This window comes from Scyliorhinus canicula, chromosome 13 (assembly GCF_902713615.1).
Source record: "Scyliorhinus canicula chromosome 13, sScyCan1.1, whole genome shotgun sequence".
In the NCBI taxonomy this organism is placed as follows: Eukaryota; Metazoa; Chordata; class Chondrichthyes; order Carcharhiniformes; family Scyliorhinidae; genus Scyliorhinus; species Scyliorhinus canicula.
This window is the reverse complement of record NC_052158.1, coordinates 132,070,558-132,092,733: the sequence shown is the minus strand read 5'-3', so window position 1 is coordinate 132,092,733 and position 22,176 is coordinate 132,070,558. Positions and strand designations below refer to the sequence as shown.

Sequence of the window (22,176 nt, the reverse complement as noted above, 5' to 3'; positions counted from 1 at the left end):
TCCTGGAGCGGGGGCTATGGTGAGGTGCGCTGGGGGGAGGAAGGGTGGCGCCGGGGCAGAGGGGGGTGTGTGGGGACCCAGCTGGTGCCAGGTCCGTGAGGGAGACTGTTTCTTGGCGGCCGTCGGGGTGCGCCACGTGTGCGTACTGCGGATTTGCGTGGAGTAGCTGTACCCTCTTGACCAACGGGTCCGCCTTGTGGAGCCGCACGTGCTTGCGGAGGAGAACGGGTCCTGGAGCTGCCAGCCACGTTGGAAGCGAAACCCCGGAGGTGGACTTCCTGGGGAAGGCAAGGAGACGTTCATGGGGGGTTGCATTAGTTGCAGTGCAAAGTAGCGACCGAATGGAGTGAAGGGCGTCGGGGGGGATCTCCTGCCAGCGGGAGACCAGGAGATTCTTGGACTGTAGGGCCAGCTAGACGGCCTTCCAGACCGTCCCATTCTCCCGCTCCACCTGCCCATTTCCCCGGGGTTGTAGGTGGTCGTCCTGCTCGAGGCGATGCCCTTGCTGAGCAGGTACTGGCGCAGCTCCTCGCTCATAAATGAGGATCCCCGGTCGCTGTGGATGTAGGCGGGGAAACAGAACAGAGAGAAGATGGTGTTGAGTGCTTTGATGACGGTGGCAGACGTCATATCGGGGCATGGTACGACGAAGGGGAATCTGGAGTATTCGTCGACCACGTTAATGAAATACATGTTTCGGTCGGTAGAGGGGAGTGGTCCTTTGAAATCCATGCTGAGGCATTCAAAGGGGCGGGAGGCCTTCAGAAGGTGCGCTCATCTGATCAGTAGAAGTGCAGATTGCACTCCATGTAGACCTGGCAGTCTCCAGTGATAGCCCTGACCTCTCCATGGAGTAGGACAGATTGCGGGCCTTTATGAACTGAAAGAACTGGGTGACCTCTGGGTGACAGAGAGCGTCATGTAGGGTCCGGAGTCGGTCCACTTATGCGCTGGCACATGTACCTCGGGATAGTGCATGGGGGGGCTCATTGAGCTTACCAGGGCAATATAAAATATCGTAATTGTAGGTGGAGAGCTCGATCCTCCACCTCAAGATTTTATCATTTTTGATCTTGCCCCGCTGTGTGTTGTTGACATGAAGGCAACCAACCATTGGTCAGTGAGGAGAGTGAATCTCCTGCCGGCCAGGTAATGCCTCCAATGTCGCACAGCTTCTACGATCGCTTGGGCCCCCTTTTCGACGGAGGAATGTCGAATTTTGGAGGCATGGAGGGTGCGTGAAAAGAATGCCACAGGCCTGCCTGCCTGGTTGAGGGTGGCGGCCAGAGCGACGACTGATGCATCGCTCTCGACTTGGAAGGGGAGCTTCTCATCGACTGCGTGCATCGCGGCCTTGGCGATGTCGGCCTTGATACGGTTGAAGGCCTGGTGAGCCTTGGCCGTCAGTGGGAAAACAGCGGAGTGAATGAGTGGGCGGGCCTTGTCCGCATAGTTAGGGACCCACGGCATAGTATGAGAAGAATCCCAGGTATCGTTTGAGGGCCTTGGGGCAGTGGGGGAAGAGGGAGTTCCATGAGGGGGCGCATGTGATCGGGGTCGGGCCTTAGAACTCCATTTTGCACCACATAGCCGAGGATGGCTAAGCAGTTGGTGCTGAACATGCACTTCTCCTTGTTGTACGTTAGGTTGAGGAGTTTGGTGTGGAGGAATTTGGAAAGGTTAGCATCGTGGTCCTGCTGGTCGTGGCCGCAGGACGTTATCCAGGTACAGGAAGGTGGCCCGCAGTCTGTACCGGTCAACCATTCAGTTCCATCTCCCGTTGGAAGACCGAGACCCCGTTAGTGACGCCGAAGGGAACCCTAAGGAAGTGGTAAAGGCAGCCGTCCGCTTCAAAAGCGGTGTACGGGTGGTCCGCCTTGTGAATGGGGAGCTGGTGGTAGGCAGATTTTAGGTCCACTGTCGAGAAGACCCGGTACTGTGCAATTTGATTGACCATATCAGATATGCGTGGGAGGGGGTACACGTCGAGCTGCATGTACCGATTGATGGTCTGACTGTTGTCAACGACCATCCTGTCTTTCACCCCAGTTTTCACAACTACCACTTGGGCTCTCCAGGGGCTGTTGCAGGCCTTGGTAATGCCTTCCCGTAGCAGCCGCTGGACCTCAGACCTGATGAAGGTCCTGTCCTGGGCACTGTACCGTCTGCTCCTGGTGGCGACGGGTATGCAATCCGGGGTGAGGTTTGCAAACAGAGAAGGCAGGTCGACCTTAAGGGTCGTGAGACCGCAGACAGTAAGGGGTGGTAGGGGCCCACCGAATTTCAGGGTTAGACTTTGGAGGTTGCACTGGAAATCCAAGCCAAGTAGCAAGGCAGCGCAGAGGTTGGGGAGGACATAGAGCCGGAAGCCGTTGAACTCTATGCCCTGGATGGTGAAGGTGGCGGTGCAGTACCCCCGGATCACAAGGGAGTGGGATCCAGAGGCCAGGCAGATTCTCTGGTTAATGGGGTGTACCGTGAGGGAGCAGCGCATTACCATATCGGGGTGGATGAAGCTCTCAGTGTTCCCGGAGTCAAGACGGCATGATGTCTTGTGCCCATTGGCCTTTACTGTCGTTGATGCGGTCGCAAGGTTGAGCAGTCGGGACTGGTCGATCGTGATGGAGGCGAGGCGTGGCTGGTGTTGGAAGGCCCCTGGCTGGTCGGTGGTGGTTGCAGGCGATGAGCGGCCCGATGAGCAGGGCTCCTTAGGCAGGGAAGATGGCGGTGCCCACGGGGCGCACATGGCGGGCGGCGTTAAAGATGGCGGTGCCCACGGGCCGCACGTGTCCTGAGGCAAGCAAGATGGTGGTGCCCAAGGGCCGCACGTGGTCTGAGACGAGGAAGATGGCGGCACCCACAGGCCGAACGTGGTTTGAAGCGAGGAAGATGGCGGCACCCACGGTCCGCATGTGGGTTGTGGGGGTGGAAATGGTGGCCACGGGTCGCACGTGGGGGGGTGCAGGGACAATGGGCCTGGTTACAGCGGCGATTGAGCAGGCCTGGCACACAGCAGCGAAATGTCCTTTCTTCCAGCAGGCCTTGCAGAGCGCGCTCCGTGCCGGGCAGCGCTGCCGGAGGTACTTTGTCTGTCCGCAGAAGTAGCACTTGGGTCCCTCGCGCCGCAGGCTTGGGGTTGGCTGGGGGCCGTCGCTGGTCCATGATGGGGTGTTCGGTGATAGGGTCCATGATGTCCAGGAGGGGGAATGCCGTGCGGTCGGGGGCGTACACTTGTACATTATGGGAGGCGACCGTTAGTGAGATCGCGAGTTTCGTGGTCGCTGCAAGGTCGAGGGTAGCCCCTTCTAAGAGGCGCAGGCAGATGTACGCCGACCCTATGCCCGAACCGAAAGCGCCCCTAATTAGGAGTTCGGAATGTTCAATGGCCGAAACGGCCTGGCAATCACAGTCCCTCGCCAGGGCGTGCAGGGCACACCAGAAATCGTCCACAGACTCACCGGGGAGTTGATGCCGCGTGGACAGGTGCCTGGCTTAGAGTTTGTTGGTCTGCTGGGTGTAGTTCTCTTTCAGTAGCGCCATGGCCTCAGTGTAGGTAGGCGCATTCAGGATGAGGGGAAATATATCGGAGCTCAGCCGCGTATACAGGATCTGGAGCTTCTGTGCTTCTGTGGGTGGTTCTGTAGCTGATCCGATGTAGGCTTCAAAGCAAGCTAGCCAATGGGCGAAGGCCGACTTGGCGTTGTCTGCTTGAGGGTGCAGCTGCAGGCAATCTGGCTTGATGCGGAGATCCATCGTTGTAAAATCTCTGCTTAATAAATTGATGCACTATCAATTACAACGAGACGAGAGTAGAGTGTAATCGAGGCTTTATTAAGCAGAGATGTGTAGCCTCCCGCACATTTATACTCCGCCTAATGGGCGGAACCAGCAGGCAGGGATCTACCCCCGTCCCAGTACAGGAGCCTAACCGTATTACACCTCATATGTGATATATATACAACAGTGGTGACTACCACAGTGGGCATCACTGTTCAAGCCCATTTATTACCTATCCCTAATTGCCATTGAGAAGGTGGTGGTAAGCTGCCTTCTTGAACCACTGCAATCCAAGTGGAGTAGGTACACCCACAATGTTAGGAAGGGAGTTCCAGGCTTTTGACTCAGCCACAATGAAGGAATGGTGATATCAACAGGGCTGAATTTCAACAATAACAAATACAATGTCAATTCCCTGGCCAACAATCCCTTCCGACCACCAACCCCCAAACAACACTCAACATTTTAAATACAAACATCAAAGGAATGCACCATCACCCCAAACATAGTCACCAACAACATGCACAGCCCACCCGCCTACCCAATGCACCCCCCCCCCCAATGTTCGATGTTATCCAATCCTTGAAAGTGCATAATAAACAAAGCCCATGAATTGTAGAACTCTTCCATCCTTCTCCTCAACTCAAACTTCACGTTCTCGAGTGTTAAGAACTCCAACAGATCCCCTGCCACGCCAGGGCACAGGGTGAAGTGACTGATCTCCACCTCAACAGGATGCGTCTTCGGGCGATCAACAAGTGGAAGGCTAAAACATCTGCCTCCACATCTGCTTCCAACCCTAGCCGATACTCCGAATATGGCTTCCAGGGGACCTGGTTCACGTTTCATATGCACTACCTTCGAGATTACCCTGAAAACCTCCCTCCAAAATGACTCCAGTTTTGGACAGGGCCAAAACACATGAACATGATTTGCGGCCCTCCCCCTTCAGCATTCACAAACATCTTCTACCCATTCAAAGAGTCGGCTCATCCTCGCCTTTGTGAGGTGTGCCCTATACACCACCTTCAGCTGTATCAGCCCCAACCTCGCGCACTCACCCTCTGGAGCACCTCACACCACAACCCCTCCTCCATGCTCTCTCCTAAGTCTGCCTCCCATTTTGTCTTAATCCCCTCCAGCGGTGCCTTCTCTTCTCCCAGAATCACCCCAGAAATCGCCGACACCACCCCCTTCTCCACTCCCCCTGTCTTCAGCATCTCCTCCAACAGTGTGGAGGCCGGCGCCCCTGGAAAGCTCTGTATCTCCTTTTTAGCTAAATCTCTGGCCTGCATATACCTAAATATATCCCCCTGCCCCAAGCCACATTTCACCTCCAGCTCCTCCGGCCCCCCAGAAACAAATCTTTTAGTGCCCTAACTCCCTTCTCTTCTCATCTCCGAAACCTCCCATCCCACTTCCCTGGCTCAAATCTATGATTCCCCCGAATCGGCATTTCCCTTGACCCCGCCCCAAGCTAAACTGCCTCCAGATTTGCAACGTCGCTACTACCACCGGACTCCCCGAGTGTCTCTCCGGGGTTATCAGGAATGGAGCTGTTGCCAACCCTTCATCCCCGACCCCCTACACAGACTCTCCTCCATTCTAACCCACTGGGAGTAAAGATGGGTTTTTGTGACAAGGGTTTAGTGGTCATTCCAGATTTGTATTGAATTCAAATTCCACCATATGCTGTGGTGGGATTAAACCCCAGGTCCTCAGAGCATGAGCCTGGGTCTCTGGAATACTGATTCGAATGAGCCACTAAGTTATTAAAAAGAAGTTACATTAAAAACGTCCAACAATGAGAAATTTCTACGAGTGGGGAGACTTGCTGAGTGAGCGTGGTGCACTGCAGCCAATCCAGCCTCGCATTTATTTATTTTTATAATCGTTATTGCCACAAGTAGGCTTACATTTGGGGCCTCACGGTAGCATGGTGGTTAGCATCAATGCTTCACAGCTCCAGGGTCCCAGGTTCGATTCCCGGCTGGGTCACTGTCTGTGTGGAGTCTGCACGTCCTCCCCGTGTGTGCGTGGGTTTCCTCCGGGTGCTCCGGTTTCCTCCCACAGTCCAAAGATGTGCGGGTTAGGTGGATTGGCCATGCTAAATTGCCCGTAGTGTAAGGTTAATGGAGGGATTGTTGGGTTACGGGTATACGGGTTACGTGGGTTTAAGAAGGGTGATCATTGCTCGGCACAACATCGAGGGCCGAAGGGCCTGTTCTGTGCTGTACTGTTCTATGTTCTATGTTCTATTAACACTGCAATGAAGTTACTGTGAAAATCCCCTATTGGCCACATTCCGGCACCAGAGGGAGAATTCAGAAATCTCAGATGGTATGGGAACTGAACCCATGGTGCTGGCCTTGTTCTGCATATGTTGACAAATGTGAGGTTATCCATTTTGGTAGGAATAACAGCAAACGGGATTATTATTTAAACGATAAAATATTAAAGCATGCCGCTGTTCAGAGAGACTTGGGTGTGCTAGTGCATGAGTCACAGAAGGTTGGTTTACAAGTGCAACAGGTGATTAAGAAGGCAAATGGAATTTTGTCCTTCATTGCTAGAGGGATGGAGTTTAAGACTAGGGAGGTTATGTTGCAACTGTATAAGGTGTTAGTGCGGCCACACCTGGAGTATTGTGTTCAGTTTTGGTCTCCTTACTTGAGAAAGGACGTACTGGCACTGGAGGGTGTGCAGAGGAGATTCACTAGGTTAATCCCAGAGCTGAAGGGGTTGGATTATGAGGAGAGGTTGAGTAGACTGGGACTGTACTCGTTGGAATTTAGAAGGATGAGGGGGGATCTTATAGAAACATTTAAAATTATGAAGGGAATAGATAGGATAGATGCGGGCAGGTTGTTTCCACTGGCGGGTGACAGCAGAACTAGGGGGCATAGCCTCAAAATAAGGGGAAGTAGATTTAGGACTGAGTTTAGGAGGAACTTCTTCACCCAAAGGGTTGTGAATCTATGGAATTCCTTGCCCAGTGAAGCAGTTGAGGCTCCTTCATTACATGTTTTTAAGGTAAAGATAGATAGTTTTTTGAAGAATAAAGGGATTAAGGGTTATGGTGTTCGGGCCGGAAAGTGGAGCTGAGTCCACAAAAGATCAGCCATGATCTAACTGAATGGCGGAGCAGGCTCGAGGGGCCAGATGGCCTACTCCTGCTCCTAGTTCTTATGTTCTTATGTTCTTATGCATCACAACCCAGCTGTCTAGCCCACTGAGCTAAACCAGCCCTGAGGTGAATCATTGTAGGGCAACCTCGCAATCGCAGCTGTGCCGTCATAGGGAAATTTGGGGGTAACCTAGATAGTGCAAAGGCGTGGAACATTCCCCATTGTGTACCAAAAAAACTGCTCAATTCCAGTTCCAACTTATGAATGTCTGCTCCTTCTGCTAGTGAGGTGATTTCAAATGAAATAGATTTAGTCACTGTCAAAGTACAGAATAGAATAAAATAGAATAGAACCATAGTGTTCTGTCAGAAATGGCTCACTATTAATTTGGCAGAAATTGACAATCTCACTCAGAAGGCATATGGATAGCTGATTAAACAATCCTGTGCAAACATGCAAGTGGTGAAGTCATTATGATTAGTTGAATCATATTGTTCAATACAGTACTGTACCCAATTGATGCTGACTCCTGTTCCAAAAAAGGAACATTTTACATTTCTCATCATTGCCATAAAGAAAATGGGTGAATCAAGCCAGATTTTTAAAAAGCTTGCCAAAGGATTATAGCTGTTAAAAAAAGAATACACACTGCTATGTGCATATGTTTCTTTAACATCACTAGGATACACAGGAGTATTCAGACATTTTCACTGGAAACATATAATCCATTTGAATTCCTAAGTTATTGATGACATTTAACAACAACTTACATTTAACAGTCATTTGGTCGTACAGAACTTGAGTACTGCTAAAAAAGAAACATGCTGCCAAAGGTTTTTATTTTGCACTCATCAGCACAGATGCAAGAATACCAAATTTCAAAGGGAACAACAATTTATACTGCATGAGAGAAGGGTGCTGATTGGTGGGCAAGTAGACTCTGACTGATCGAGGCATTGCCATGGAGAATGCACCAGGGAATAATTGGCTCCCATGCTTTTGTTTAATTTTGCTTAATTAATCAAGGCCCAATGCTTATTCTTTCTGTTTACAGAGGGCAAGGCCCTGTGTGTGAATAATATATCTACTAGCAAGCATAAGTGATCCACATTGCGAGCCCGACTGATAATCTTAAATTGGTCATTGGTATAATTCCTAACACACTCGGGATTGTTCAGTGTGTGCTGTCCAATTTCGGAAACACATCTAATTTTGGACACTATGTTCTGAGTTTCGCAAGCATGGGCCGGGTGAGTAAGGTCAGTTGCAAACAGATGAAGAGATGTGCTATTTGATATGACACACCAATCGTTGGAAATTGTGTGATGGCAGATATGTCGACCATACAACCCAAATATCACAAGGTAGAAAAGTTTTGTGAGGAAACACCAGACAATGTGGCTGACATGCCAAAACTCTGTGACAATAGTGGGATTGGGTGACCCAAAGCAAGTAGGGGCAATGCACAGGGGTAACGAGCCAGAGAATGAAAATCATGAAATGGAAATTATAATGCTAAAGTTGTTGCAAAGGTTGGCTATGATGAGGCCAGAGGGATTTATTAATAAGGGTGAGGAATGTGAATTGGCAGCACAAAGATCATAGAGGTCAACAGTGTTGTTGGATCCAGAGTTGATAAGGAACTGAACAATTTAATCATCAGGTAAAGTGATGGAGTCCAAACAAGTTTACATGATAATGTACCCTCTTTTAAATGTTTCCCTGGTTGGGGAATCTAGCCCATGGGGCCACAGCCTCAGAATAAGGGGCTGCTATTTAGAACTGAAATAAGGAAATATTTCTTCACTCAAAAACCTTGTCCTGCCCCAAATGAGTTCTGGATGCTCAGACGTTGGGTAAATTAAAGACAGAATCAACAGGATTTTGAGTATTGTGTAAATTAAGGGATATGAGATGGTGCAGGAAGGTGGTGAATAAGTAGATCAGGGGTGGTCAAACTTTTCCGTGCAAGGGCCACATTCAGAAATTCACAATTTTAAAGGGCCACATAGTATATTAATTAATAGTCCCGATTGTAACCAATTAGCGTGCGGCATATACCTCAGCGCTTCCCCCGGCGGCATCCTGCCTTTAGCCCTCCTTTTCTCTGCTTTTCAAAAATGGCGCTTCACCCGGTTATGATTCTGGGCGCCTCATATAGAACATAGAACAGTACAGCACAGAACAGGCGCTTCGGCCCTCGATGTTGTGCCGAGCAATGATCACCCTACTCAAGTCAACGTATCCACCCTATACCAGTAACCCAACAGCCCCCCCCCCCCCCCCCAATTAACCTTATTTTTAAAAAAAATAAAAAATTTAAAAAAAAATTTTTTTTTTTTTATGACGATCTTGGTGGGCCGCATAAAGACCTTTGGCGGGCCGCTTGCGGCCCGCGGGCCGTAGTTTGCCCACCCCTGAAGTAGATGATCCGCCATGATCATATTGAATGGTGGAGCCAGCTCGGAGGGCCAAAAGGCCAACTACAGCTCATGTTTCTTATGTTCTTATTTATAAAATGAAAATGCACATTATATTTAAAGTTTCGACAGTTTGGCTCACCTTTTTTATTTCACTTGCATAATGGGCATTAAACTGGAAAGTTGGAGTAAATATTCCGGGTAAAATACTACTGGAAAAAGGAATGCAACATGTAAAGAATTTCAGTAAACAATCAGTGTTACACAAAGAGTACCAGGCATAACTCAGCAAAATTTATGCTTTATATTTGAACAGGCATATCTTGACATTTAATACCAAATATAACAATAAAGATAGCTGGTGTTAAAGCAAGCCTTGACAATAACTGAATTGGTTTTGTAAACTTCATTTGTTTTAGATTTATCCATGGAATTGAAGGGACGTTATTGGTCTGGTTAGGAAATCACAGTAACTTCATTGCAGTGTTAATGTAAGCCTACTTGTGACAATAAAGATTGTTATTATTATTAAATTGGTTGAGTGACAGGGGACAGTGAATGAACATAATATCAGAGACTTTAATTTGCTGCATATGGTTAGTGATGTCCTATGTTGGGCCCTCAATTATTCACTGTATTTGTTAATGGTGTGATAGAACGATATGAAATGAAATGAATGAAATAAAAATCGCTTATTGTCACGAGTAGGCTTCAATGAAGTTACTGATGGAACCATCAATTCAGCGAACACATGTAGTTGGATCTGAACAGAGGCTCTAATACACTTACAACAGAGCCAGCCTATTCGTCGTTGAACTCCAGATGACTTGGCAGGCTGGCTCTAAGGCACTGATCTTTATACATCGGTCCCAGGGGGAGGAGTCCTGGGCGGAGCAAAGGGAGGAGCCCAGTACAAACTCTCACCAAAATTGTTGCTTAGTGTTCAAAGACTAAGCAGGTTAGGTGGGGCTCTGGGAATAGGGTGGTGGGGGGGGGGGGGGGGGTGGGTGGGCCTGGCCTGGGCGGGGTGCTCTTTCAGAGGATTGGTGCAGACTCAATGGGCCAAATGGCCCGATTTAGCATTGTAGGAGTGGACTGCACGTGTAGGAACAGGCTGGATTTAGTTGTGTAGAAATTCTGTGGCTTACCCTCGCGTGCAGTAGGCTGAGCTTTTGTTCCTCTGTAGTTTTAGCAGTGCTGATTTTGGCCAGGTAGGCCTTAAAACATTTCAGCCAGTGGCAGGAGGTTTCTTTCGCCTCTGCATCCTGCGGATCGAGTTCTAGACGTCCTGGTTTTAGAGCGGATTCCATGCTTTACTTCGGCAGCTTCTTAAGTGTATTAAATTGATGGAACCATCAATTCAGCGAACACGTGTAGTTGGATCTGAACAGAGGCTCGAATACACTTACAACAGAGCCAGCCTATTCGTCGTTGAACTCCAGATGACCTGGCAGGCTGGCTCTAAGGCACTGATCTTTATACATCGGTCCCAGGGGGAGGAGTCCTGGGCGGAGCCAAGGGAGGAGCCCAGTAAAACTCTCGCGTACTCCCAGAGCGACTCCCCCTGGTGGTCAGATGGTGCAACTGCACTTACAATGGTGGATAGTGAACATTTATACACGGAGTTATATTGGCAACTATATACAGCATTGATCTTACAACGGGTAGATAACGAACATATATACATGGAATGATATTGGCAACTATATATAGTGTGAATCACATTCACCACAGTTACTGTGAAAAGCCCCTAGTCGCCACATTCCGGCGCCTGTCCAGGGAGGCTGGTACGGGAACCGAACCATGCTGCTGGCCTGCTTGGTCTGCTTTAAAAGCCAGCGATTAGCCCTGTGAGCTAAACCAGCCCCAAGTTTGTTGATGCCACAAGGATAGGCAGCATTATAAGCAATGTAGACGAAAGCATAAAATTACCATGGGCATTGATAGATTAAGTAAATAGGGGAAAAACAGGGACAAATGGATTTCAATGTTGGCAAATATGAGGCTATCCATTTTGGACCTAAAAAAGGTAGATCAGAGCATTTTCTAAATGGTAAAAAGTTCCTACGAGCCTTCACAGTTCAGGGGCATAGGTCATTAAATAGTCATGGACAAGGGCCAGAAATCGACCCAAATGGCTAATGGAATGCTGGTTTGTATCCATGAGGACTTGAGTGATAGATGCCATTCTGTAGCTATACAAAGCCCTGGTTAGCTCTGGAGTACTGTGTTCAATTCTGAGCACCACACATTAAGAGGGGTATGGATTGCCCTTGGCAGGTGTGCAGCATAGATTTAAAGTAAGAGGAGAGATTGCACAAATTAAAGTTGTATTTCTTGGAAATGAGACAGTTAAGGGGTGTTTTCTAGAAATTAATTGGAAGTGATGGGGGGTAGCTGGAAATAATTTCTGGTGGTTAGGAAGTCTAGCACCAGGGAATATAGTCTGAAAATGAGAGTTAGATCTTTCGGGAGCAAAGTAGGGAAACACCTCTTCATTCAAAGGGTGATAGAAATTAGGAGTTCTCTTCCACAAGTGGCAGTTGATGCTGGGTCAATTGTTGATTTTAAATCTGAGATCAATAGATTTATGTTAAGCAATGGTATTCAGGGGGCAAGGGCAAGGAAATGGAGCACTGAACAGAGTTAATGGCTGGGATTTTGCCAGCCCTCTAGGGACGGTCTGGGAGCCACGGAGATTAGTAAAATGGTTGCAGAAGGCACCGCAATGGAAGTCCAATGTGCGTGGGGTTACTCTTAAAGAAGGAAACGGCAATTGTACAAAATCCCACTGATGATATCAGGCAGCCAATAAATCCACTTAACTGGCCCATTCATGGCCATTCTGTTATCCTGCTGGCATTTTACCAGACTCACAACAGCCTTTGCCATGTTAAGAGACTCCCATGCACACCAAGGTGGCCTCCCTGTAGCTTCTGGGGGTGGGCGGTCATGCTTTCTGCATGCTCCACTGGCAGCGGACACTGCCAGTGCTCTAACATCACCGCAGGAGTGTTTACCCCTCTGAACACCGGGCTCTGTTTACCCAGCCCCAGTACGTGAAGAATATTTGGAAAATATTTGTTCCCAGTCCTTTGGCGGTGTCTTCCCATTCCAGCCTCAGTGGGGTCTCCTCTATTGATGGGGCCAGCTTCTAGAAGAAGCAGGCAGTTCTTAGTTTGACAGCAGTCCCAGTGGTGGCTTATTGGATGGATTGTCACGTGTACCGAGGTACAGTGAAAAGTATTTTTCTGCAAGCAGCTCAACAGATCAATCAGTACATGGAAGAAAAGGGAATTAAACAAAATTCAAGAAAATACATGAGAATACATAATAGGGCAACACAAGATATACAAAGGGCAGCACGGTAGCATTGTGGACAGCACAATCGCTTCACAGCTCCAGGGTCCCAGGTTCGATTCCGGCTTGGGTCACTGTCTGTGCGGAGTCTGCACATCCTCCCCGCGTCTGCGAGAGTTTCCTCCGGGTGCTCCGGTTTCCTCCCACAGTCCAAAGATGTGCAGGTTAGGTGGATTGGCCATGATAAATTGCCCTTAGTGTCCAAAATTGCTCAGAGTGCTGGGTGGGGTTGCTGGGTTATGGGGATAGGGTGGAGATGTTGACCTTGGGTAGGGTGCTCATTCCAAGAGCCGGTGCAGACTCGATGGGCCAAATGGCCTCCTTCCGCACTGAAAATTCTATGTATGTTCTATGTAAAGTAACTACATAAGCATTGGCATCGGTTGAAGCATACAGGGTGTAGTGTTAATGAGGTCAGTCAATAAGAGGGTCATTTAGGAGTCTGGTGACACTGGGGAAGAAGCTGTTTTTGAGTCTGTTCGTGCGTGTTCTCAGACTTCTGAATCTCCTGCCCGATGGAAGAAGTTGGAAAAGTGAGTAAGCAGGGTCGGAGGGTTCCTTGATTATGCTGCCCGCTTTCCCCCGGCAGCGGGAGGTGTAGATGGAGTCCATAGATGGGTGGCAGGTTTGTGTGATGGACTGGGCGGTATTCACGACTCTCTGAAGTACCTTGCGGTCCTGGGCCGAGCAGTTGCCATACCATTCATTATTCATTGGGCGCCACCAGTAAAACCCGCTCTGCGGTCCCACCATTTGCCCGCACCGGCTTTCATGATCTGCAGGACCCTCAGCGTGCTGCTACAGTTATCGCCAATGTCTCAGGTTCATTCCAACATTCGCAGTACAATCAAATCTCAAGTCAAATCCCTGATGAACAGCTTTAAATTCATATCAAGAGGAGGTGATTGTGTCCTCAGTTCCACATGAATGCGTCACCATGTAACCCGGCATGCCAACAAACACCGTCTATGCCAAAAACAACAGATTTAAATGCCAAATGCAAGTGCAGTAAAGCTGTAAATGTACGAAAGGGTCTTTATTCAATTTGTTCACACCTTACAATGACCTGACCTTGCAAAAGGCTGAGGCTTTGCATTGAAAAAACACCAGGAGTTAACTCCAGAAAAACGTAATAAACTTCTGCTTAGCAGACGTGCCTGGTCCAGTCTTAACAAAGAAAACTACAAAGAAAAGTACAGCACAGGAACAGGCCCTTCAGCCCTCCAAGCCGGTGCCGACCATGCTGCCCGTTTAAACTAAAATCTTCTACACTTCCTGGGTCCGTATCCCTCTATTCCCATCCTATTCATGTATTTGTCAAGATGCCCCTTAAATGTCACTATCGTCCCTGCTTCCACCACCTCCTCTGGCAGCGAGTTCCAGGCACCCACTATCCTTCCACATTGTCACTTCAGTCAAGCATGTTTTGGGCATTTTTGTACCACAGTGCAAAATCCCAGATCATCTCTACAGTAAAAGAGGCCAGTTTGGTCCACGTTAAACGTGTCTCTATTGTGCATACTCGTTGAAGATGTGGCTGAGTATGTTTTTGGAGCCAATCATCTGTCATTGCTGTGTCACCTCTGCACCCTCACTGCTTACCACGCAGATGAAGATATCACGCCTTGTCTTAGATCGGTCCAGCCATCTGTCACTACAGGTGAACGCCAGGAAAACTCCCCTTTCCAGGAAGATTGGTCTAAAGATGGGAAACATCTCTGCTTGGCTTGCCTCGAATCACGTCAGCAGAGTTCCTTCAATGTCAGGATAGGCAATCATTCTCATCCCCTTCCTGGCTTGGGTCACTGTCAGTGCGGAGTCGGCACTTTCTCCCCGTGTGTGCGTGTGTTTCCTACGGGTGCTCCGGTTTCCTCCCACAATCCAAAGATGTGCAGGTTAGGTGGTTTGGCCAAGCTAAGTTGTCCTTAGTGTCCAAAGAGGTTAGGTGGGGTTACGGGAATAAACGGGATAGGGTGTAGTTGTGGGGCATAAGTAGGGTGCTCTTTCCAAGGCCGATGCAGACTCGATGGGCTGAATGGCCTCCTTCTGCACTGTAAATTCTATGAGTCTGGACCCCATAATGTCTCATGGCTTCAGGTCAAGCATAGGCAAGGAAATCTCCTGCTGATAACCACATACCATCCAACGTGGCTGACGTACTCCTCCATGGTAAGGGGGATAGGGTGGAATTGAGAGCTTAAGTGGACTCGATGGACTGAATGGCCTCCTTCTGCACTGTATGTTCTATGTTCTATGTTCATCAACATTGGGAGTTACCACTGACCTGAGATTGAACTGGGCCAGCAATGTAAATCTGGTGGATTCAAGGGCACCTAGGTCAGAGGCTCGGAATTCTATGGTGAGTAACTCACCTCCTGACTCCTCAAAGCCTGTCCACGATCCACAGGGCACAAGTCAGGAGTGTGACGGAATAGTCTCCACTTGCCTGGATGAGTGCTGCCACAATGAAACGCAAGAACTTTGACCCCATGCAAGACAAAGCAACCCACTTGGTTGGCACCCCACTCACTAACATTCACTCCCTCCAACAGGGACGCACAGTGACAGTAGCGTGTACCATCTATAAGACGTAGTGCAGGAACTCACCAAGACTCCTTAGACAGCTTCTTCCAAACTCTTGATCACTACTATCTGGAAGGACAAGAGCGTAGATACATGGGAATGCCACCACCTGAAAGTTCCTATCCAAATCACAGCATCCTGACTTGGAGCTATATCACCATTCCTTCACTGTCGCTGGGCCAAAATCCTGGAACTCCCAACTGAACAGCACTATGTGTGTTCCTACACCACATAGACTGCATTGGTTCAAGAAGGAAGCTCCGACAACCTTCTCATGGGCAATTAAGGATGTGCAATAAATGCTGGCCTAGCTAGCAACATCACATCCCACAAAAATTTATTTTTAAAAACAGCCTGCATCACCTCTAAATCTGACCAGAACATGAACTGGGAGAATTGTCAAGCCTCCCGACTGTCTGAATTTGAGCGAGGAAGATGACGTTGCATTACATAATTTAAATGTAAATATATTGGGTAAAGACATGGGGAGATTTAATATAAGAGCATCTGGCATAAAAAAGGTTAGTGTGGGACTGGAAAAGAGTATCGCCCATAATGTGATGAAAAGGGACACAGGATGTGAAACTAGAGCCAATTGCCAACTTCACAGAGACGTGTGGAGATGCAAGCATGGAATTAACTCAAAGCTTGAGCTGTAGCCTGCATGTATGTATACAGTTATGTGTTATCAATAAAAAGTTAACGTCCAACCATTGCACGACTCAGAACACCTTTTCGGGACTTACTAAACAATCAACATACCAGCCATGGGTAAAATATCAGCAGCGGTGGATGGAGCTCTTAAGTGACCATTAATTGGCCACTAAAGGTTCTCAAATAGGCCCAAGGGCTGACCGGCTGCACAGTGCCACCACCGTCTCCCATAAAAGTCCACACAAGGGGCAGACAGGTAGGTGGCAGGAAAGTCATTTACTGGACTTTACCTCCCCCCACCCCCTTCGACTTTCAAAACACCTGAGGGGAGTGTAAAATCGAGCTCTATGTTTGCAAGTTCCACATTCTAACTACTCTCTGAAGAAATAAATCACTCCTGTATTCCTTACTCAATTTACGAGTGAGCCTCTTATATTTATGACCTTGTTTGGTTTCCTTGTGTTATTGGAAAAAACTGCTGTAAGCCTGGTCTATTAAACCCGGGTCTCTAGCACAGTCGTTAGCACTGCTGCCGCACAGCGCCATGGAGCCAGGTTCAATTCGAGCCTTGGGTGACTGTCGGTGTGGAGATTGCACTTTCTCCCCATGTCTGTGCGGATTTCCTCCGGACGCTCCGGTTTCCTCCCACAGTCCAAAGATGTGCAGGTTGGGAGGTTGGTCAGGCCAAAATTGTTGCTTAGTGTTCAAAGACTAAGCAGGTTAGGTGGGGCTCTGGGCATAGGGTGGGGGGGGGGGGGGCCTTGCCTGGGCGGGGTGCTCTTTCAGAGGGTTGGTGCAGACTCAATGGGCCAAATGGCCCGATTTAGCATTGTAGGAGTGGACTGCACGTGTAGGAACCGGCTGGATTTAGTTGTGTAGAAATTCTGTGGCTTACCCTCGCGTGCAGTAGGCTGAGCTTTTGTTCCTCCGTAGTTTCAGCAGTGCTGATTTCGGCCAGGTAGGCCTTAAAACATTTCAGCCAGTGGCAGGAGGTTTCTTTCGCCTCTGCATCCTGCGGATCGAGTTCTAGACGTCCTGGTTTTAGAGCGGATTCCATGCTTTACTTCAGCAGCTTCTTAAGTGTATTAAATTGATGGAACCATCAATTCAGCGAACACGTGTAGTTGGATCTGAACAGAGGCTCTAATACACTTACAACAGAGCCAGCCTATTCGTCATTGAACTCCAGATGACTTGGCAGGCTGGCTCTAAGGCACTGATCTTTATACATCGGTCCCAGGGGGAGGAGTCCTGGGCGGAGCCAAGGGAGGAGCCCAGTACAAACTCTTGCGTACTCCCAGAGCGACTCCCCCTGGTGGTCAGATAGTGCAACTGCACTTACAATGGTGGATAGTGAACATTTATACACGGAGTTATATTGGCAACTATATACAGCATTAATCTTACAACGGGTAGATAACGAACATATATACATGGAATGATATTGGCAACTATATATAGTGTGAATCACATTCACCACAGTTACTGTGAAAAGCCCCTAGTCGCCACATTCCGGCGCCTGTCCAGGGAGGCTGGTACGGGAACCGAACCATGCTGCTGGCCTGCTTGGTCTGCTTTAAAAGCCAGCGATTAGCCCTGTGAGCTAAACCAGCCCCAAGTTTGTTGATGACACAAGGATAGGCAGCATTATAAGCAATGTAGACGAAAGCATAACATTACCATGGGCATTGATAGATTAAGTAAATAGGGGAAAAACAGGGACAAATGGATTTCAATGTTGGCAAATATGAGGCTATCCATTTTGGACCTAAAAAAGGTAGATCAGAGCATTTTCTAAATGGTACAAAGTTCCTACGAGCCTTCACAGTTCAGGGGCATAGGTCATTAAAATGTCATGGACAAGGGCCAGAAATCGACCCAAATGGCTAATGGAATGCTGGTTTGTATTCATGAGGACTTGAGTGATAGGTGCCATGCTGTAGCTATACAAAGCCCTGGTTAGCTCTGGAGTACTGTGTTCAATTCTGAGCACCACACATTAAGAGGGGTATGGATTGCCCTTGGCAGGTGTGCAGCATAGATTTAAAGTAAGAGGAGAGATTGCACAAATTAAAGTTGTATTTCTTGGAAATGAGACAGTTAAGGGGTGTTTTCTAGAAATTAATTGGAAGTGATGGGGGGTAGCTGGAAATAATTTCTGGTGGTTAGGAAGTCTAGCACCAGGGAATATAGTCTGAAAATGAGAGTTAGATCTTTCGGGACCAAAGTAGGGAAACACCTCTTCATTCAAAGGGTGATAGAAATTAGGAGTTCTCTTCCACAAGTGGCAGTTGATGCAGGGTCAATTGTTGATTTTAAATCTGAGATCAATAGATTTATGTTAAGCAATGGTATTCAGGGATATACGGGGCAAGGGCAAGGAAATGGAGCACTGAACAGAGTTAATGGCTGGGATTTTGCCAGCCCTCTAGGGACGGTCTGGGAGCCACGGAGATTAGTAAAATGGTTGCAGAAGGCACCGCAATGGAAGTCCAATGTGCGTGGGGTTACTCTTAAAGAAGGAAACGGCAATTGTACAAAATCCCACTGATGATATCAGGCAGCCAATAAATCCACTTAACTGGCCCATTCATGGCCATTCTGTTATCCTGCTGGCATTTTACCAGACTCACAACAGCCTTTGCCATGTTAAGAGACTCCCATGCACACCAAGGTGGCCTCCCTGTAGCTTCTGGGGGTGGGCGGTCATGCTTTCTGCATGCTCCACTGGCAGCGGACACTGCCAGTGCTCTAACATCACCGCGGGAGTGTTTACCTCTCTGAACACCGGGATCTGTTTACCCAGCCCCAGTGCGTGAAGAATATTTGGAAAATATTTGTTCCCAGTCCTTTGGCGGTGTCTTCCCATTCCAGCCTCAGTGGGGTCTCCTCTATTGATGGGGCCAGCTTCTAGAAGAAGCAGGCAGTTCTTAGTTTGACAGCAGTCCCAGTGGTGGCTTATTGGATGGATTGTCACGTGTACCGAGGTACAGTGAAAAGTATTTTTCTGCAAGCAGCTCAACAGATCAATCAGTACATGGAAGAAAAGGGAATTAAACAAAATTCAAGAAAATACATGAGAATACATAATAGGGCAACACAAGATATACAAAGTAACTACATAAGCATTGGCATCGGTTGAAGCATACAGGGTGTAGTGTTAATGAGGTCAGTCAATAAGAGGGTCATTTAGGAGTCTGGTGACACTGGGGAAGAAGCTGTTTTTGAGTCTGTTCGTGCGTGTTCTCAGACTTCTGAATCTCCTGCCCGATGAAAGAAGTTGGAAAAGTGAGTAAGCCGGGTCGGAGGGTTCCTTGATTATGCTGCCCGCTTTCCCCCGGCAGCGGGAGGTGTAGATGGAGTCCATAGATGGGAGGCAGGTTCGTGTGATGGACTGGGCGGTATTCACGACTCTCTGAAGTACCTTGCGGTCCTGGGCCGAGCAGTTGCCATACCATTCATTATTCATTGGGCGCCACCAGTAAAACCCGCTCTGCGGTCCCACCATTTGCCCGCACCGGCTTTCATGATCTGCAGGACCCTCAGCGTGCTGCTACAGTTATCGCCAATGTCTCAGGTTCATTCCAACATTCGCAGTACAATCAAATCTCAAGTCAAATCCCTGATGAACAGCTTTAAATTCATGTCAAGAGGAGGTGATTGTGTCCTCAGTTCCACATGAATGCGTCACCATGTAACCCGGCATGCCAACAAACACCGTCTATGCCAAAAACAACAGATTTAAATGCCAAATGCAAGTGCAGTAAAGCTGTAAATGTACGAAAGGGTCTTTATTCAATTTGTTCACACCTTACAATGACCTGACCTTGCAAAAGGCTGAGGCTTTGCATTGAAAAAACACCAGGAGTTAACTCCAGAAAAACGTAATAAACTTCTGCTTAGCAGACGTGCCTGGTCCAGTCTTAACAAAGAAAACTACAAAGAAAAGTACAGCACAGGAACAGGCCCTTCAGCCCTCCAAGCCGGTGCCGACCATGCTGCCCGTTTAAACTAAAATCTTCTACACTTCCTGGGTCCGTATCCCTCTATTCCCATCCTATTCATGTATTTGTCAAGATGACCCTTAAATGTCACTATCGTCCCTGCTTCCACCACCTCCTCTGGCAGCGAGTTCCAGGCACCCACTATCCTTCCACATTGTCACTTCAGTCAAGCATGTTTTGGGCATTTTTGTACCACAGTGCAAAATCCCAGATCATCTCTACAGTAAAAGAGGCCAGTTTGGTCCACGTTAAACGTGTCTCTATTGTGCATACTCGTTGAAGATGTGGCTGAGTATGTTTTTGGAGCCAATCATCTGTCATTGCTGTGTCACCTCTGCACCCTCACTGCTTACCACACAGATGAAGATATCACGCCTTGTCTTAGATCGGTCCAGCCATCTGTCACTGCAGGTGAACGCCGGGAAAACTCCCCTTTCCAGGAAGATTGATCTAAAGATGGGAAACATCTCTGCTTGGCTTGCCTCGAATCACGTCAGCAGAGTTCCTTCAATGTCAGGATAGGCAATCATCCTCATCTCCTTCCTTGCGAAGAGAATGCCTGCATGTCGAACTGCTCCAAGGGTTTTCTTGCCTCGCGTTTCACAACGGTGGACAAACTTGATAGCGGAATCTCCAACATCTTTGCGAAATCTGCTTTCCACTTCATGCCACGATTTTCCACTTGCTGTGTCATCCTCACCTTCTGTCTGACAACCCAATGTTTAAAGCTGTACTCGCCTGAACTTTAAAGCAAAAAATTAACATTACCAGTGCAATTTGGACTGTTCCAAGGGCCAAACCAAGGTTTTGGTGGAAAAGATTTTTAAAAGGCAAGATAGTTTCAGAATTAGATAAAAAGACAGAAGCTGAAAAAGTGTATATTCCGTAGATTGTTAGCTAAGCATACTACTGTGAGACTAGGATTAAATTGATCCTCAACTAAATTTGATGAAGTTCTAAAATCCTTTGATATCTCTCTTAATCTAAGATGCATGAACATTTTAGAGAGAGTGAAATTCAACAAATCAGCCTGGAGAACCGTTTAACGGTTTTCTCAATGAATTATATCGACTGGCGAAGGCGGCTCGATGGAGGCTCCACTGGGTGGCAACCATCGGTTCATCCCGGGGAACACGGATGGGGGATTCAGGGGATGGCAAAGGGCGGGCATCAGCAAATTGAGGGACCTGTTTATTGGCGGGAGGTTTGCGGGCCTGGGGGAACTGGAAAATAAATTTGGCCTTCCCCAGGGGAACATGTTCAGATACCTGCAGGTAAAGGCGTTTGCTAGGCGACAGGTAGAGGGATTCCCTTTGCTGCCCTCGCAGGGGACGATGGACAGAGTGCTTTCGGGGGTGTGGGTAGGAGAGGGGAAGGTGTCTGACATCTATAAGGTAATGCAGGAGGTGGAGGAGTCGTCAGTGGCGGAGCTGAAGGCTAAATGGGAGGAGGAACTCGGGGAGCAGGTAGAGGATGGGACTTGGGCGGAGGCCTTGGAGAGAGTCAACTCCTCCTCCTCATGTGCGAGGCTTAGTCTCATCCAATTTAAGGTGCTGCACCGGGCCCATATGTCCGGGACTAGGATGAGTAGGATCTTCGGGGGTGAGGACAGGTGCACCAGATGTTCGGGGAGTCCTGCGAACCACGCCCATATGTTCTGGGCATGCCCAGCACTGGAAGAATTCTGGAAGGGGGTGGCGGGGACGGTGTCGAGGGTGGTTGGATCCAGGGTCAAACCAGGGTGGGGACTCGCGATTTTTGGGGTTGGGGTGGAGCCGGGAGTGCAGGAGGCGAAAGAGGCCGGTGTCCTGGCCTTTGCGTCCCTAGTAGCCCGTCGAAGGATTCTGTTACAATGGAAGGATGCAAGGCCCCCAAGTGTGGAGACCTGGATCAGTGACATGGCGGGATTTATAAAATTGGAAAAGGTCAAATTTGCCCTGAGAGGATCAATACAAGGGTTCTATAAACAATGGCAGCCTTTTCTGGACTTCCTGGCTCAGAGATAGGTAACTGGGTCAATAGCAGCAGCAACCCGGGGGGGGGGGGGGGGGGGGGGGGGGGTGCGCATTATTGTAGTGTTATTCTGTAACTTTATAGTGTGTTAATTTGCGTTGTTGTTAAAATGCTGGGTTGTTCATGGGGATGGGGCGAATGTATATGATTGTTAATATTATTGTTATTTTCGGTATTTTACTAAGGTGCGTTATTGTTGTATAAAATCAAAATTTCTCAATAAAAATTATTTTTTAA

At 48.4% G+C, this 22,176-nt stretch overlaps 1 protein-coding gene across 3 annotated transcripts in view; it reads right to left on the bottom strand.

Moving 5' to 3' along the window:
• LOC119976430 (very long-chain specific acyl-CoA dehydrogenase, mitochondrial-like) overlaps nucleotides 1–22,176 on the bottom strand; it is a 135,645-nt gene that overhangs the window by 109,928 nt on the left and 3,541 nt on the right. For 2 of the 3 annotated variants that reach the window (XM_038816961.1, XM_038816963.1), the window contains exon 2: nucleotides 9,468–9,537. In XM_038816961.1, the coding sequence (XP_038672889.1) occupies nucleotides 9,468–9,537 (70 nt within the window). The remainder of the gene's footprint in view (nucleotides 1–9,467; nucleotides 9,538–22,176) is intronic. The other variant, XM_038816962.1, reaches the window with a different exon arrangement.